This window comes from Myotis yumanensis, unplaced genomic scaffold, assembly GCF_028538775.1.
Source record: "Myotis yumanensis isolate MYYU_CA2020_CCGP unplaced genomic scaffold, mMyoYum1.0.hap1 SCAF_3, whole genome shotgun sequence".
Classification (NCBI taxonomy): Eukaryota; Metazoa; Chordata; class Mammalia; order Chiroptera; family Vespertilionidae; genus Myotis; species Myotis yumanensis.
This window is the reverse complement of record NW_027223754.1, coordinates 199,548,024-199,565,933: the sequence shown is the minus strand read 5'-3', so window position 1 is coordinate 199,565,933 and position 17,910 is coordinate 199,548,024. Positions and strand designations below refer to the sequence as shown.

Below are 17,910 nucleotides of genomic sequence, written 5' to 3'. Positions count from 1 at the left end.
CCATAATTCTATATAATCATTTTGGATAATAATATTTTGAACATATGTACTATCCATCACATTCTTAAGGAGGATGTAATCAATGAGAGTTTAACCTTTGCTTGATGAGACATCATCATGAATATAAATCCTCGAGGGCCATATATAGGGCTACTTACTGCTACCAGAAAATGGTCCCCAAATCTGGTACTTGGTAATACTGTTTTGTTTCATTTCCTCAATATTCGTTGACAGTTTTTAAAGCAATAAGTGCTCACCTTTGCTAACACGAACTCCATCTAATTTACCTGTAACCTGCCATAAGCTTGGATTAATTCTAATAAGCTTGATTAAGTAAAAGACACTAATAAGTGCTGTAGTCCTTTGGCAGAGTAAAGTCATTTTTGATATCTTTATACTATTTTGGGGGGAGGATAAAGATATAGTTATTTTTAAGTAAACAGTTGTATTTTTAAAAATTTGGTTGGAATGCCGAAACTGGTTTGGCTCAGTGGATAGAACGTCAGCCTGCGGACTGAAAGGTCCCAGGTTCGGTTCCGGTCAAGGGCATGTACCTGGGTTGCGGGCACATCCCCAGTGGGGGATATGCAGGAGGCAGCTGATCGATGTTTCTCTCTCATCGATGTTTCTAACTCTCTCTCTCTCTCCCTTCCTCTCTGTAAAAAATCAATAAAATATATTAAAAAAAATTTGGTTGGAAGCAAGATCTCCAGATATGTAGGCTGTTTCTATACTCAATAAAAAACAATTCACAGCTTAAAATTATTTTACAGAAACATTTATGGTGTAAACTAGTAGTTAGTAAGACTACCTGATATTTCACTGAAATCTGACATCTGTTAAAAATAAAATCTTAGCAGAAAAGAACTTACCATTGCTATCCATAGAACAACATATTCGTCTATAAAATTATTAAAGTACTGGTCTAAAAATAAAAGACCTGGGCCCAAAAAGGCAGTGTCTTGAAGATACAGTTCACTTTTAGTCATGTGAGCTATCTATAAAAAAGTAAACAAAATAATTTTACTATTAAATTTCAAACATTTTAGCTTTTACTTGCAGAACAGAATTGATTATAACTTTAATTCACTATTAAGACAAATAAGGATAAAGACACCATTTAATCTCACATTTGATATGGAAATACTGAATCTAAAATTTCTTAAATTCATAATTGATGACTGTGTAGCTTATTAAAGTTTCCAGTATTTAAATTTCTTGATATCAGAAAGTTATAATTGATAATTATAATTAAACAAATAAAAGAACTTGCTATACAGTAAAGAATCTGTTTCCCTAAATATAACATTAACTCATTCACAATTTTACTTGGAGGATAAATAGATACCTACATTTTATGATGATAACACCACACACACACACACACACACACACACACATAAAACACCCACTGTAAGAAATAGTTTCCAGTTCTGAGTTTGAGGACCAAGTAGGTTATTATACCATAAATCATAAAATAATTTCTTACCACCAATTTTTGTGCTACTTTAGCAAAGACACATCCAAACATTAGGGTATAAAGACAAGGATGCTTTTCAAACACATTAGTTGCTGACTTTTTATAGATCATTATTGCCGGTATAATAATTATTCCTATGTGAAGTCCAGGTGACAAGACACTGGTGCCCTAATGGATAAAGCAGAAAATCAACATCACATTTTAACACTATTGATTACATTTTCTGAGCATCTATTTTGTTTTAGGAACTTATGTAACACTGTAACATCCAACCCATTACATTTTTATCTTTGTGAATCAGGATTCTCTCAGCATTGCTTATTCTAAACAAAATACTAAAATAAATTTGGTCTTAAGACTTATTAAATCTATAACCACCAATTTAGATGTGTTCATTAAAAAGACTTATTCTTGTTTAAGTTTACATGTTATAACTTACTATAAAATTACAGTAACAATACTACAAAGCCATATATAATAAAACATTATACTATATAGTAATAACATAAAAATTTAGACTAATAAAATAGTGCTTTTATCTGTATTACGGTTTGGGAGATTTTATTCAAGAAAATCTGCTGCTAAAAAAGTTGGAAAACCACCAGTTTAAGAGATTGAAATCAACTACTTCCTAGCCCTAATATTTGATTTCTTGTCTTCCTTCAAGCAGTCCATCAATTATTTCTTAGTAAAACATTCTCTAAAGTGGACACTGACGCTTACTAAATCATATTTTCTTTAGTAGGACTCGTGTTCCAGCTAGTGCTCTATTTTGTCACCCACGGTCAAGCAACTAGTCTTCTTAAGCACCTCTGCACAGTACTGTACTGAGGTCAACAGACAAAACACCTCAAAAAAATCAAAATAATGTTTCCAAATATATCAGAACTTATGTATCTAAATGAGTTTTATACTTAGCTTTTGAATTATGTATATAAAATATATTTTAAAAGATGGATAATTTACAAATTATGTGGATTCTTTTGAAATTGTCCTAAAGCCAATTCATGTCATTTAAGAGGATAAGACTTTTTTTTAAATGAAAAATGCTGTGTTTTATGTTTATTACTCCTCTTATTTATTAGACTAAGCTCCAAATGACTGACTTTTTTTTTCTAAATCAAATCCACCTTTAAAGGACAGAAAAATTGAACTATAGCACCAAAGAAATTAACGAGAATGACTTATAGCTTAAAGTAATTCTAAAAAGACATTCCAAAAACGTTTTTTATAAAAGATGGCATCACTGGAATAAGTATTCATATCTTTATGTTCAAGAACCTTGAAGATTACAATATGCTTTTTAAGAAACAGATACTTTGTTATATTTATTTAAAATCTTGGCAGGAGTTCTGACTCATAAAGCACCAGGTCTGTCCACTCAGGTTAGGAATTGAGGTTAAAATATTTTACCTTTTAAAATAGAATAGTTTAAAAATATATATTTCAGTGAAACATACTTCTCTGGTAATAAGTACCCCATATGTGAAACAATGACCCCTGGCAGCTTTCCTGCCATTCAATCAGGAACTCAGTCTCTACCTTTTCTCCTCTCCTCTCCTTTCCTTATTAGTGTAAGGCACAAAATGCAGGACAACAAATAGCAACTCTTAATTATGTACAGTAATGAAACAGATGAGTAAATGAAATGCCAGGAATGTCTATTAAGAAAGTATACAAAGAGGAAAAGTGCTTTATTATCAATCTACACTGTTTTAAAAATGCTTTTGTATTATGTACCTAAAAAGAATCCTTTAAGATATTTCGTTCCCTTCCCCATTCTTGAACGTCAGCATATGTTTAGTATCTCTGTAGTTGGTGATAAGTAAGTTTAGCATAAAATTAATACTATATGATGATGAAATTAATGTCTTACTGCTATAGTGGATCCATTCTTGCCAACTCCACCATGGAGGATAACATGGAAATAATTTGAACAGGAAAAAATTGCTCCACCTACAACTCCAAGAACTGGGAAGATCTTCAATTTTACTTCTAGAATGGGTATCTTGAGGGGTAGAGAAAAGAAACATCATTAAGAAAATAGAATTTATTTTCCTATTAAATAGTAAAGAAACATTACAATATGATCCTATACAATAAGTTATCATTTTTCTTTTATTCAAACCATAACTTCTGAAAGGTAGCCTGAAGTGGTAACTTCTCTTTTAATGGTTTTATTCATTAAGTGAAAAATCCACCAAATTCAGCTAAGTCTACTTACATAATTGTCGTGAGACATTTAATCTCATAAACCTTCATCTGACTTAAATGAATGAAAAAGGATAGGTCACTTGGATTTAGTAAATCACAGGAAAGTCAGACACCATAATCTGCATCATGAATGTGACAATCATGATGTGTGTCCATGCAAAAATTCTGTGTAGTTAAGATCCAGGATTAAATCTCTAGCAGTATATTTACCTGTTGGTCAAATGCTGTTCAAGAAAACTTCCAAAGGCAGCAAAGGATTTAAAAAACAGTAACAATGAATTGCCAAAAGCTGTAGGCTGTCGTGTTCTGAAAACAGACTTTGAAATATTGTCCCAAAATTTGTGTAAACTATAGATTAACAATTAATTTAGAAAATTTACATCTAAAATAAATAGCCTTATTGGTGAGAATAAGCAGATGTGCTTTCTTCCTATAGTATTGCCAAAAGAGTGGATGAAATGATTTTAAGATGAAGTTACATTCTTCCCCATTAAAACTAAATCAGAATTCCAAATTTAAGACAACCACGTCTGACTCAATGACCAGAGATGCCTAACTGCCTCTAGGTCCACATTCACCTTCTTATGGGTACTAACAGAACAGCTACCACCTAAGACACATCACATTCCTCTACTATTCTAGAAGCTTATAGTAGCATATGTTTGATTCTATTATTTAAACTTACATGAGAAGAAATATGAATGTCTCAGGAAATGTACCACTACTTGAAAATATGCTCAAAGTCTATTTCTGATCCTAGCGATATGAACTATAATTAGCCAATTCTGAAACTGTTGTCTCAGAGAAGTCTCCTATTACTATTTTTAATAGAATTACCTTTTAGAGCAATTTTAGGTTCACAGCAAAATTGTACGGAAAGTACAGAGTCTCCATAGGCCCCAGCGCCTCCAGCATTATATCATACAGAATAGTTTCACTGCCTTATAAAAATTCTATGCTTTGTCTACTTAACCCTCCTCCCCACAAACTCTGGCAATCACTAACCTTTTCACTATCTCCATTGTTTGCCTTTTCCCGAATGTCATATAGTTGGAGTCGTATAAATACATAGCCTTTTCAGATTGGCTTTTTCTACTAAGTAATATACAGTTAAAGTTTCTCCATGTCTTTTCATAGCTTGGTAGCTTTTTCTTTTTAATAGTAATTAATATTCCATCGTCTGGATGTACCATGGTTTATCTATTTACCTACTGAAGGACATCTTGGTTGCGTCCATGTATTGGAAATTATAAATAAAGCTGCTATAAACATCTATGTTCAGGTTTTTGTGTGGATAAGTTTTCAACTTATTTGGATAAATCCCAAGGGATCTTATGGTAGAATATGTTTAGTTTTGTATCTCGTACTATTTTCACTGGACGTATAATGTAGCTTAGTGACTAAAAACATAGAATTTGGAATCAGTCTACTTAATTTCTAGCTCCAGATCTCACTAGCTACCTGGTATGTGTTCTTGGACAAATTACTTAATCATTCTAAAACATTTATAAAACAGATTAATGATATCGATTTTATAGGATTGTTCTGAGGATCAGGTGAAACAATGATAGTAGAATGTTTAGGAACATAATAAGTGTTGAATAAACGTTAGTTGTTGGCTATTGTATTATCCTTCTTCTTAACTCTATGGGAATGAGGTTGTGAGTCAGCCAGTGTTGTGGACTTAGGTTGTAGAGACACAATAATTTGTTTCTTTCTAGTTTCTCCCTGTGCAAAGCGTGAATGTATGACAGTGGCTTTGTGTCAGTTTTGATCAAAATACTGAGGTTACCAACCAAGCAGAAAATGAAAATACTCCTTAATATGGGAAACTTCACCTTATTATAGAGTATAAAAATGCAAATTAGCAACATTTCTTTCCTAATATTGAGGGAAAATTTTCAAATGTAAAATATTTTATTGAATTTACTCTTCTAAACATCTATTTTATGAGATAAATTTTGGCCTGGAAAAGGCAGTTCAACTAGTGTTTAAGTTTGTATTAAGGAAGTGGGTTTTTTTTCCCTCTGTGCTAATATATTCTTGCATAAAGGAAAATGTCATAATAAGGTATGTAGGATAAAAAAAATTATAAAACAAAAGGAGAAAGTTAAGAAATGCAATGAATATTAAGTACAATGCCCAGGATTTCTGAAGAAAATTAACAATGCAATATTTTTCCTATTTAAAAAGTACTTAAAAGTAAATATAAACATTCAGTTTTACCGTATAGTCCCACATTGTTGCTCCTCCAAATGTAGACAACACAAAGATGACCATTAAACCTACTTGAATTTCATTTACATCCACTCTAAAGATGAAGGATAAAGAATAGAAAAGATATTTGTAAATAAAATTCCTGTATATAAAGCTTAGTTAACCATATATTAAATATCAAAGGTGTAAAAATATCTATAGGCTTAGTTTATTTTTACCTTTAGTTCCATCACTGAATTATCAGCTGACTACACAGTTAAGTAAAAAACACACCTATAGAACAACATGTGCTCACATACAGGTAAATATTAGGATATGCATAAAGAGGACAACTCTATGGCATATATAAAATTGCTAATAGTGGTTACCAACTGAGACTGCAGAAGACTTTTTACTTTCTATTTTATGTACTTCTGTAAAGTTTGATTTTTTTAATAACAATTACTCTCATAATCAGAAAAAATTATAAAATATAAAAACAACAGATAATTTAAGACAAATTCTTAAACACTCTCAAGTCAATTTAACTTAAGAAAGCAGGGAAAATTCCAATAGTTTTCCTTATTAAGTTACTAAGAGTTCCCTTTGTTTCCCCCACCCAAATATTTTCCTCTTAATATATAAATGTGCTTCAATATTTTGTATAAAAAAACAACCCCTAGACCTAGCTGGTTTTGCTCAGTGGGTAGAGCGATGGCCTGCAGACTGAAGTATCCATGGTTCAGTTCCGGTGGAGGGCACATGCCTGGGTTGTGGGCTTGGTCCCCAGTAAGGGGGTGTGCAGGAGGCAGCCAATTGATGGCTCTCTCTCATCATTGATGTTTCTGTCTCTCCCTCTCCCTTCCTCTCTGAAATCAATAAAAATAATTTAAAAAAAAACACCCTAAAAACCAGCAATATCAGTCTCTAATCCAGTGATGGCGAACCTTTTGAACTCGGCGTGTCAGCATTTTGAAAAACCCTAACTTAACGCTGGTGCCATGTCACATATAGAAATTTTTTGATATTTGCAACCATAGTAAAACAAAGATTTATATTTTTGATATTTATTTTATATATTTAAATGCCATTTAACAAAGAAAAATCAACCAAAAAATGAGTACTCGTGTCACCTTTGACACACGTCATAGGTTCGCTATCACTGCTCTAATCGGTACCCGCTGAAGCTACTGACTCCTCTCTTCTTTGCTCCATAAACAGGTTAACTGAAAAGTAGTACATTTCTAATTTCCTCCTGTCCTCAGAGTTGCTGCTTAATCCACTCTAGTCTGATATTTGGCACCATTCTACTAAAATTACTTAAGGTAAACAGTGTCTTTCAATTTGCCAAAACTAAGGAATACATTTCAGTTATTATCTTGCATAACCTCTCTACAATATTGAAAATGCTGATCATTCCCTCTTTCTCGAAATGCTTTGCTATGGTTTTATTTATTCTATTCTCTTTCCTGATTCTCCTAACTTGCAGGAAGCTTTTCTCAGGCTCCTTCCCAGACTGCTTCCTTTTCCACATCTTAAATGCTATTACTTCCAGAATTCCATCTTTTCTCCTTTTAGAGTCTCTGAACAATTCTCTCTGTACTTAAGACTATCATCTATATGCTAACGACCTCTAAATCCCCATCTTCTTTTCTGAGCTCCAGATTTTTATATCTGTCAGCCTACATTACATCTCCACTTGGATGCCCCAGAGTCTCTAGATGCTAAAGGAATACTTATTGCTCTGCAAATACAAAAAATATGAGGATTAGATTAAAAACAACAACAAAACAGAAATGGAAGAAAACACAACCAAGTTATTTGGGGACAGTTAGGAGAAAAGGTAAACTGAATATTAAGGAAAATATGAATAATGACATGCAGGTATTAGTAAGATCAGTGGCCTCCAGGCTTCATGGAAAAATAATCAAGTTAGTTGGAAAAGGAAAACATAATAATAAAATGTTCGGTACTTTGTGGAGAAAAAGGGGGAAAGAACTAACATTTACTGAGCATTGATCATGAGTCCTTTTTCTCTATTATTCAGGTCCCTCATTTTTCCTCTTTCTCCTGTCTAATATAAGTTTGGGCTAATAAGTTGGAGAAAAAGCAAAAATAAAATTATTATCAAATATGTAACTTTATAACCAGCAGAATACCTAAAAGATTTAAATTAAGATATAACATTTATGGATGTTCCAATAAGTTAAAAGATAATTTAAATTCCTGATTGAAGCTGTGTTCCCCTTATTACATATATATGAACAGTAACAGACAGTGAAAATAAATTCAGTTATATTTTTAAATGTACAACTTAAAATACATACTTACTTTCCAAACCTCAACACACCCGAAACATAAGTCTGCCAATGAGCACAATAAAATAAGAACATCCCAATAAAACAGCAGAAAAACAACCAGTCATGATGAGTTCCTAAGCGCACAGCAATTGAAGCTCCAACTGCCATCAATACTGAAAGAAACAAGGTTTAAGAACCATTAAGAATTGGAAATAATTAATGAAAAAAATCACCATCTACTATTCAGCAATACAGAGTTTTAAGGAACATAATCTTGGCATTAGAATAAGGTACACTAAACAAAATAAACACTTGAAGATACTTTTAAAATACACTGAAGAAATTGCTCCCATAGGTACATCTATCCAAAAAAAATAAACCATTCAAACAGCTCATTTCATGTTTAAGTCATTATTAAAAAAACAAACACAATTTAGTTAATTTACCTGTGGAAAGAGAGTCACAACCATGGTCAAAAAGTTCTCCTAAAGGAGAACAAGAATTTGTTCTTCTGGCTTGTTTCCCGTCAATAGCATCCAGTGACTGGTAGATAAAGAGCCCGAGTGCACATAATAGGTATGTCCAGTATGGTGCCTAAAAATAAATGTAAATAATAAAGACTATTATAATAAACTAGAGGCCCAGTGCATGAATTTGTGCACAGATGGGGTCCGGCCGGCCCGGCCCCAATCGGGGTGGATCGGGGCTGGGTCTGTCAAGAGGAGGAGACAGCGGGAGGTTAGCCAGTCAGCCTGCCCTGATTGGGGCTGATCAGGGCCAGGCCGGCTAGGGGAAGGGGCCGTGGGCGATTAGCTTGTGGGTCCCGCCCCCAATTGGGGTAGGGGGACAATTGGGGGTGAGACCGGCCATGGGGAGGGGCTGTGGGTGGTGGGCCAGCCAGCCCCACTTTTGATTGGTGTGGGGGGGATGATTGGGGGTGGAGCTGGCTGTGGGGAGAGGCCGCAGGCTGATTGAGGTGGGGGGCCAATGGGGGCCAATAGGGGCTCAGTGACCTGGGGGAGGTGGTTGGCCGGCCGGTCCTGCCCCTGATCAGAGTGAAATGCTGATGGGGGTGGAGCTGGATGGGGGGAGGGGCCGCGGGCTGATCAGGATGGTGAGGGTCCATCAGGGGTGGGGCAGGTTGGGGGGGAGGGGCTGTGGGCGGTGGGCCAGCTGGCCCTGCCCCCGAATGGGGTGGGGGGGTGCCGACCGGGAGCCAGCGGCCTGGTGGAGGGGCCATGGGTGGTTGGCCAGCCAGCCCTGCCCCTGATCAGGGTGGGGGGGCCAATCTGGGGTGGGACTGGGTGGAGGGAGGGGCTATGGGCCAATCAGGGTGGTGGGGGCGGGGATGGCCAGGGAGAGAGGCTGTGGGAGGTTGGCATCACAGCAACTGATCATCAGTCGTTCTGGTTGTTACAGATGCTGGCTTTTTATATATATAGATAATAATGAGTGACAGTAAGCTAGCTTCTGTTTGACAATAGCTCAATCTAAGCCAATCGATACATTTTCTTGTGTCATACTTAATATCACCTCTGTGTGTTATAAAGAAGATTCATAACCTTCCTTCTACAGGTAAAAATGAAACTGAGCAATCAAATGAGTTGCTCTAAGTCATCTGGGTAGAAGGTCTCAGAAGCCCACATTGTGAGAAGCACAAAGTTAAGTCACTGGGCAAGGATTAGGACTGGATTTTGATTCTTTCAATACTATACATATATGGCACTAGATTTGACATTATTCAAACAAAGATGGATTACAGGATGGAGTATCAGGGGATTGGATTTACTCTCCATCCTCATAAAACAAGAAAAGCAATAAAATAAATGAAACGCCAGTTTTCAGACATTGCAGGCAATACAGGACGTGATCCCTGTAGAAGGGAAACAAATGAGGTGAGCCTATGACTGCAACAGCTTATGGCCTAGAGGCAGTTTCTAGGCCATAGGAAAGAAATGGGGGACCTGAACAGTGCCCAGTGATCTTGCTGTGTTGAAGAGAAACATAGCATAGTTTAGGAAGGCTAAGGCAGCTAGAATTTGTGAGGCAGAGCATGGGAGAAGAGGAAGGTGCTCGGGTGATTACTTATAAGGCATTTAGAAAAGTACCTGGCATATAGAAATGAGGCAAGATAGTAAGCTAAAAAAATTCCTTGGCAAGTGGAATGGGGAAGCCAAGACAGATAGTTGAACAAACTGGCGGAGCAATTTATAGCTACATACAAGTGGTCACCTCCCTAGAGATAACATCGAGGCCTCAGTTGTATTTCAGCTCCAGGCCCAGAAAAGCAGCAAAAGGAGGTGGTCGAAGCCAGGAGCAGCTGCAATGACCAATGAACCCCTGCCCTGGTGCTGACCAATCAGCAGAGATGCTGAAAGAGCACATCTGGAAAGCTGATGAATATGCTGCTGAAACCTTCCCTGAGACCTCCCCTAAGATTCCCACTGGCAAAAGAGAGACAAAGGACCCAGCTCAAGCTCTCCCTCCTAGGAGCACACATCACATTTCTTCCCCCTCAGGCAAGCATCTCCTAAAGGCACGAAGGCTCCCCAGGAGACTTGCAACCAGGGGAGCAGTGGTCAGCAGCAGCTTGTCCCCCACTTACCCCCAAATCTGTCTCCAAGGCTTTCTTTTCTCTTTTGACTTCTCAGTGAGCCAAAGCGGCCCTGCTTCAGCTCATTTGTTTCCTATAACATTTTTAGAAACCAAAGCAGCCCACCCCAGCTCATTTGTTTCCTATAACACTTTTAGAAACCAAAGCAGTCCAGCCTAGGCTCTCCTGTTGTTTCTTCTATGCTAAGCCCTTCATTGCTTTACTGTCCCCAGCTTTAATAAACATACCCTCATAGTCACCTGGACTCATATTGTGAAATCTTTTCTGCACAAAGAACCCACACACTACCAGCTGGCCCTAGGCAGACCTTCCCAGGGCCAGGTTCCCTGACCGGTGTCAGAAGGAGCTCAGTAAATTTTAATTATTTATTATAACTGTTATTACTGGTACTACCTGCATAAGATAATTTTAGGTGCGTCACGGGTAAATTTTTCATTTCAATATTTACATCTTTATTTTAGTGCATTTAGGAAAAATTTAATGTGGTTATTAAAAGGCTTAGAATGAGCCTAAGTCTTTAAAAAATGAAAGTTGATGAAAGAAAAATAGTAAATAAAAAATAGTATAGATAATACACAAAAAGCAAATCTTCCCAAATTAAAATTTAGGAAATACTGGAACTATACAATGCTCATTTATACGTATGAATTTCTATACGTAAAAAAAAAAAAAAGGCCTCTTGGCTTTAAATAACCTTGGGTATAGTTGACAGATATACAAGATATTACATAACCAGTAACGACTGGGACATTTCAATGATCCAAAACGTCAACTGACTACTCTCTCCGTAAAAATAGAAACTGCATTTGTAACAGGGAGAAAAAAAACTGTTAAGACAGATCTTGCATGTGTGAAAAAATGTAATACTGGTGTGGTGTCAAAGGAGGACTTATCCTAGTGGAGTGATTCTAGTGATTTTGAGAGAAAATTCTTGGGGTTTCTAACAGACTGCCTGGTCTAACCCATATCACTTGCCTGTGATACTGTTAAGGTGTTCACCTGGGCTGGATGGGGCACTTCCTTGTTTACCAAGGGAGGCTCCAGAGGCCTTGGGTGTCAGGAAGGGTAACACTGTTCTCAAGCCACTCAGGAAGGGCCCTGGGGGCTAACTGGTTTCAACAGGGATCTTTGGCCTCAGCTCTGGTTAGGGGCCAGCATTTGAGAAGGGCACACCCATTCCCAAGAGGCAGGTTCCAAGCTGGGGAAGGAAGCCAGTCAGAGATGCAGTTGTTAACCAGCACTTCAGGGCTACAGGGGCTTTTTCTGTACTTTGAGAGGTAGGCTTCTTTTTCTATTTTGTGTGAAAAGTCGTTTTAAAAAAACAAACTCCCAACTCTAGTACTTACTAGAGTTCTTGTTGAAAATGCCAGACTCCCATAGTGCTAAGGGGAACAGGAAGGAAGAGGGGCATGAAGAGAACCCCTGGGGTCAGATCTATCATCAAAGTCAACTGTACCTGGCGCTCTAACATCTGCTCGGTTTCATAACTTCACAAACTCCAAGTGGCCAGAGCCTTATGCCCAGGTCAAATACACAGGGAGTGTACACTGATTTAAAGCTCTTTCCATACACTACAATGCCATGTTTTAGCCACACTTGAACCAGAATTCTCAAGGAGAAACAGCTTAGTCCTTGGGAATCGAGTGCAGGAAGACCACAGGAATCAAGGGGCAAACCCCATGGCACAGCTACTTCCACATCACCTGCAGAAGTTCCTTCCAGACAGGGCTGGGACCAGGGTGTGGCACAATTTATTCTCAGGGTGGTGCACCTGCCGGCTTACATTCTGAGGCCTGAGTACCTGCTTGCCTCACTCAAGTCCCTGCCCTGCTTCTAGACCTTTCACCTCCTGAAAGTTTGGTGTTTATATTTTATTTTAGAAGGAGAGGCCAATCCCTTACAAGAGTCCTGCCTTAATAAATGATACTTGTTAAGTTATTGAGCTGGATAAAAAAGGAAATAGACCAGATTTCAAAGAAACCAAACCTATACAAAAACTGAAAAGGAATCTACAGATTATAGCCTTTTCTTATTCCCCCAACAAATAACTCTTTATAGTGCAAAGGCAACTATAATATAAATTATTAAGACAGGGAATAAAACATTTCTTAGGGTCTTTCTTACTTTCTCAGATATACTTGCTTTTCGATTCAACTTTCTATCATAAACAAAAGAAATTCTTCAGTGCCCTTTGACCTAGCTCTATGCTAGGCACCCATCCACTATAAACACACTCTTAACAGAGACACCAACGTGGATTTATATACACAGACCGAAAAGATAAAGCAAAAACATTTACTCAAATCAACTTAAACAATGGAGCCACAGTTTATACCAGTCAAAAACAGGTGTACGAGGGTTTTATGGTAGATAAATGCTACTAGGCTGGAGTTTGAAAAACTAGATGGGAATCACTGAGTTTTCTCATATGCAAATGTAGGAATCACATTAAATAAGCCTTAAGGCCCTTCAAACACTAGGGGTCTCTGATTCTACTTAGGATCAGGCAGCCAAGGAATGGGGGCCAAGGACAAGGCAGCATTAAGATAGAACTGCTTCATCAAAGTAAGGAGGAGGCCATTCAGTTCTTGTTTTCTCTATTCGCCCCAACTCCTGCTTACTCTTGGTAAACTTACCCAGGCCAAACAACTGCTAAGTATTTAAGACCCAATAAAACTGGATAAGGTTGGACAAACATGATCTCCCAATTACATTTTGTTATCTCATTTGTGCAGTCAATAATTCAGCAAATAGTTTTACTAAGCCTCTTGCTTTATGTAAGGCACTGTGCTGAGGAGAATGGACACATGAGCAATCGCTGTCTGAATTTAAAATTTGGCAGGTTGTCCTGCTCAGTAAAGACACACATAACCAAATCAGGGGTAGGCAACGTCCGGCCCTCGGGCTACATAAGGCCCACGATATCATTTGGTTTGGCCCTGACAAGGCATTAGAGTTAAGCAAATTAAATATTTGACCAAATATTACAGGCTAATTTTTAAGTTGATAATTCTATATGGCCTGAGAATGATGTTATAAATACCCAAACGGCCTTTGGCAGAAAAAAAGGCTCCCCAAATGGAGAACAAAGTCCTGCGGTGAAGCATGGCTTTCATTTTTGGGATCCTGGTCTCCATTTAAAGCTATATACCCTGAAGAGGTTAATTTCCCTTCAGTTTCCTCATCTATAAAATGGGAATAATAATAGTACCTTTTCATAAGTCCTTGAGAGAATGAAATGAAGTAACAGACAAAAGCAGCTTCAAATAACACCAGGTACAACATAGTCAATACCTGGTCAACATTAGTTCTTATTATTAGAGTTTAGATTAGAAGATTAAGTGGTTGATTTGACTCCGGAGAAGGAAGAAATATTTCATCAGGAGTTAGCGTTAGAACTGGGCATTAAAAGATGGCACTGGGACAAGAGAAAGGAAGAGGAAGGAGAAAAGAGAGGGACAAGGAGAGAAAGCCTTGCTGTATAGTAAGCAGTTCCATTTGGCTGGAGTGGAAAGGTCCTTACCAGAAATGGTGGTGTGAAATGCAATTCAGAGTACTTGCATTAACTTTTTCCTATTAATTTCCCTTCATCCCCCAGTCATATCCTAAAAACTAACACACTAATTAAGAAATAGATCAAATCTTATTAATATAGATATGTAGTCTGCATTACATACATGTAATCCTCTATGAGTAAGATTATTTCTTAGTAGAGGCCCGGTGCACAAAATCCATGCATGAGTAGGGTCCCTAGGCCTGGCCGATCAGGGCCGATCTGTGGGGTGACCGGCGGGATGATTGAGGGGGCCTCCTGCTGGCACCTGCCTTGGCCAGCTTGGCGTCACCTGCTCGCTGGCCCCGCCCCCCCGCCGCTGCCACCACCACCGGTCGCCTCCCTCTGCAGGGCAATCAGGGGGCCCCTGATGGCTCCCGCCTTGGCTGGCCTGGGGCCTGCGGGCTTGGGGCAGCTCCTGCGTTGAGCATCTGCCCCCTGGTGGTCAGTCTGCATCATAGTGACCAGTCATGCTGCTGGTTGTTCCACTGTTCAGTCAATTTGCATATTAGGCTTTTATTATATAGGATATGGGTAGATAAGCCTAAACCTCTAAATCTAAAAAAACCCTTATGTGTTTTTCCTGATCCTTTATGGAAGCAATCTGTCAAGTCTGAAAAAGCACGAAGAATTCTTAAGTCTAAGCATAAGGAAAACAAGTTCCAAGGCAGATTAAAGTCACTTAACCCTCTGGGCCTCAATTTCCTCTTACAAAAAATATATAGTACTACTGTTACTTCAAGATGAATAGACAGAAGGATATTAAAATGGTGGAAAGACTACTGTAGGAAGGAAAAAATTTGCCAACGTCCTTGGGTTGATAGAAGACACAAATGCAACAATGGATGTGAAAGCACTGTACATACCTGCTAAATATTGTATAAGATACAAGGTTTTTTCCCTACATACCATATAGAAAAAGGCAGGAACTCCAGATAAGAAGGTGGCAGTATATGTAAAAAAAATATAAACTTTGGTGTCAGACAGACTTAGATTAGAATCCTAGCTCTGTGATCTGAAAGCAAAACAGCGCTTTTCTTTCATGTTGCTGCTGGAATCATCAGATAGGCCATGTGAGTCCTGCAAAGGTGTTTCTCCTCACTGCTTCAGCCACTTAGAAGCATGTGCAGGATCTATCGACATATTTTAGAAACTCTTCTTGCTTTCATCTTAGCCCTTACCTCCCTTTTTAGATCATTCTGATTTTTTTTTACTTGTTTTTAAGCTGCCCCCCCCCCCTTTTTAAAAGAGGCTGAGCCTAAAAATTAATTAATTATACTTTGACCTCTTCCTTCACTCCCATCCCAGTACATCCCTAAACAGAATCTCTTGGACTTGTTTGTATGCCCTGTTCTTTCTAAGTGCTCAACAAATGGTTCTTAAATTAATAATAATATTGAAAAGTTCACAATCTAACTGGCAATTATCAGAAACATCCAAATACTGTTGGGTCAAATCTAGGCCGAGGAAGAACTACATTTTAGTATATATTTTCAGGACATTTTTAATAACAGTAATATTTTTAATTTGTTGAGCAAGTTATAACGTTTTGCGTTTATCTGAATGTGATTTATCTGGGTCCTCATTGCAGCCTTGTGAAATTGGTTTGGCAGGTAGCGCTTTCTATTTTATATCTGGGCAACAGACCAGCTGTTCTCTTCTTAATGTGGGAGAGCCATAGTAGAACCCAAGTCTTCCTCATTCTAGCCAAAAACTAAAGCAACTTACTTTTTGCAAAAAATATGGAAATGAATAACAACAGGAATGTCTGCCCAGAAATCATCTATAATAAACATAACTATCCGTCAGCAACATGTGTTTAAAAATGTAGGCTCCCTCCTCAAGCCTTCCCCACCCTATATTATCTGTCCATGGGCTATGCATATATGCGTATAAATTCTGTGGTTTATCTCTAAAGCGGGAGTGGGGTTGAGGGAGTCAATGGGAGGGAAAAAGGGAACAGCTGTAATACTTTCAACAGTAAAGATAAATTTTTAAAAAGCCTTACGCAACAAAGGCAATAACTGCACAACTGCAGCATTATTAACTCCAACTGACACATCAAGTCTGTAACATGAGTTTGCACTTTTCATAAGACTGTATTTTAATTTTGTGTGGATTATTAATTTTGATTTTTTGGGGGGTGTGGATTATTTTAAACCACTGTGTATTATTTCTATGGTCAATGTTTCTTTAATTAAAAAAAAAAAAAAGCATTCTAAGTGGGGGAAAATGTAGGAGCCACTAATTTTTTTTTTTTTAAATGGATGTATATATGGAGGACAGGAGATATTTCCGCTGTATTCATGTTACCCAACCTCAAATCACATTAGTTCTCCCACAGGATCTATGTTCAAATATGATTATAAAGGGAGTTCACTATTTGGAGGGCAAAGACAGGAAAACAATGTCACACAAAGTGCAATATAGCCTTTATCCCCGCACTCTACAAAAGCTATAGGAAGAAGGTCCCCACCCCCCATACACACACCCCCGCCTCCAAAACCCTCCACACAGCCCCAGGGGTGCTACTGATGAACAGCTGTCAAGCCCACATTATTTACTCTTATTTGGGACACAGGTCAACGCCTTGCTGCTAATAAAATCCACTGGCTTTCATGCTCCCTGGGTCGTGATGATAAGGATGATCGCCTCGCTACTACCTTAGCTGGCGTTTCACGAAGAAAAAGCCAGTGAGGCAAAGAGGAAGTTGTTACCTCTGAGAAGAGTAACTTCTCTTTGATGAACGCTACAGATCCTCGCTCGGGAGGACCCTTTCTGGGGGTTCATGTCAGGATCACGAGCACAACCTTGAGAAACAGACGCCTGTCAGTGTCCAGAGGGCACGTGGGGATGACCTACCTGTCTGACCAGCAGCCCCGGCGCCAGGCCGAGCGGGATGGTGGTGTCAGTGCCCAGCGGGGCGGGGGGCGGCGGGGCGGCGGGCCCCCGGCTCGCAGTGACCTTGACAGCCCCCCCCTCCGCCGGGGCAAAGCTCGGGGCGGACGCGGGACTGGGGTGGCGGCGTGACCGCCTCTCGGCAGCCGGGGAGGCTCGGGGCGGGCGCAGGGGAAGTGGCGGGGTCCGCCCTCCGCCGCCCCGGGAGGCTCAGCCACGCGGGGGTCTCCCGCTCCCCGGGCGCCTGCAGCCGGGGCGGTGCCGGCGGGGGACGCGGGACTCCGGGACAGCAGTTGGGGGTCCTTCCGCCGCCGAGCCTCCGGGGTGGGCGGGCGGGGGGGGGGGGGACCCCCGGGGGCGCGCCTACCTCCTCGGTGGCCGTGGGGCAGTAGGCGATGAGCAGCAGCGTGGTGAGCAGGTTGATGGCGAGGCCCAGCAGGGTGATGGAGTTGGGGGCGAGCCACAGCGGCACCCACTGGAGCAGCCAGGCCCAGTAGCGCTGCAGCGGCGGCTCCAGCACCGAGACGCCCGCCGCGCTGTAGCGGTGCTCCTCCAGCCGCCGCAGCTGCGCCGCGCTCAGCGGCTCCCACAGCGCCCGCAGCCAGCGCGGCGCCGGCCTGGCCCCCGCGCCCGCCGCCATGGCCGCCTGCGGGCC

General features: G+C 39.6%; 1 protein-coding gene across 2 annotated transcripts in view; it reads right to left on the bottom strand.

Annotated features, from left to right (window-relative positions):
* CHPT1 (choline phosphotransferase 1) overlaps positions 1-17,910 on the bottom strand; it is a 22,008-nt gene extending 4,098 nt beyond the window's left edge. For both annotated transcript variants that reach the window (XR_011470856.1, XM_070410909.1), the window contains exons 1-7: positions 17,623-17,910; positions 8,637-8,784; positions 8,222-8,363; positions 5,921-6,005; positions 3,357-3,488; positions 1,490-1,648; positions 873-998 (exon numbers count right to left, since the gene is read on the bottom strand). Coding sequence is in view for 1 of the 2 variants with exons in the window: in XM_070410909.1 (XP_070267010.1) it covers positions 873-998; positions 1,490-1,648; positions 3,357-3,488; positions 5,921-6,005; positions 8,222-8,363; positions 8,637-8,784; positions 17,623-17,895 (1,065 nt within the window). In the remaining variant the exon portion in view is untranslated. The remainder of the gene's footprint in view (positions 1-872; positions 999-1,489; positions 1,649-3,356; positions 3,489-5,920; positions 6,006-8,221; positions 8,364-8,636; positions 8,785-17,622) is intronic.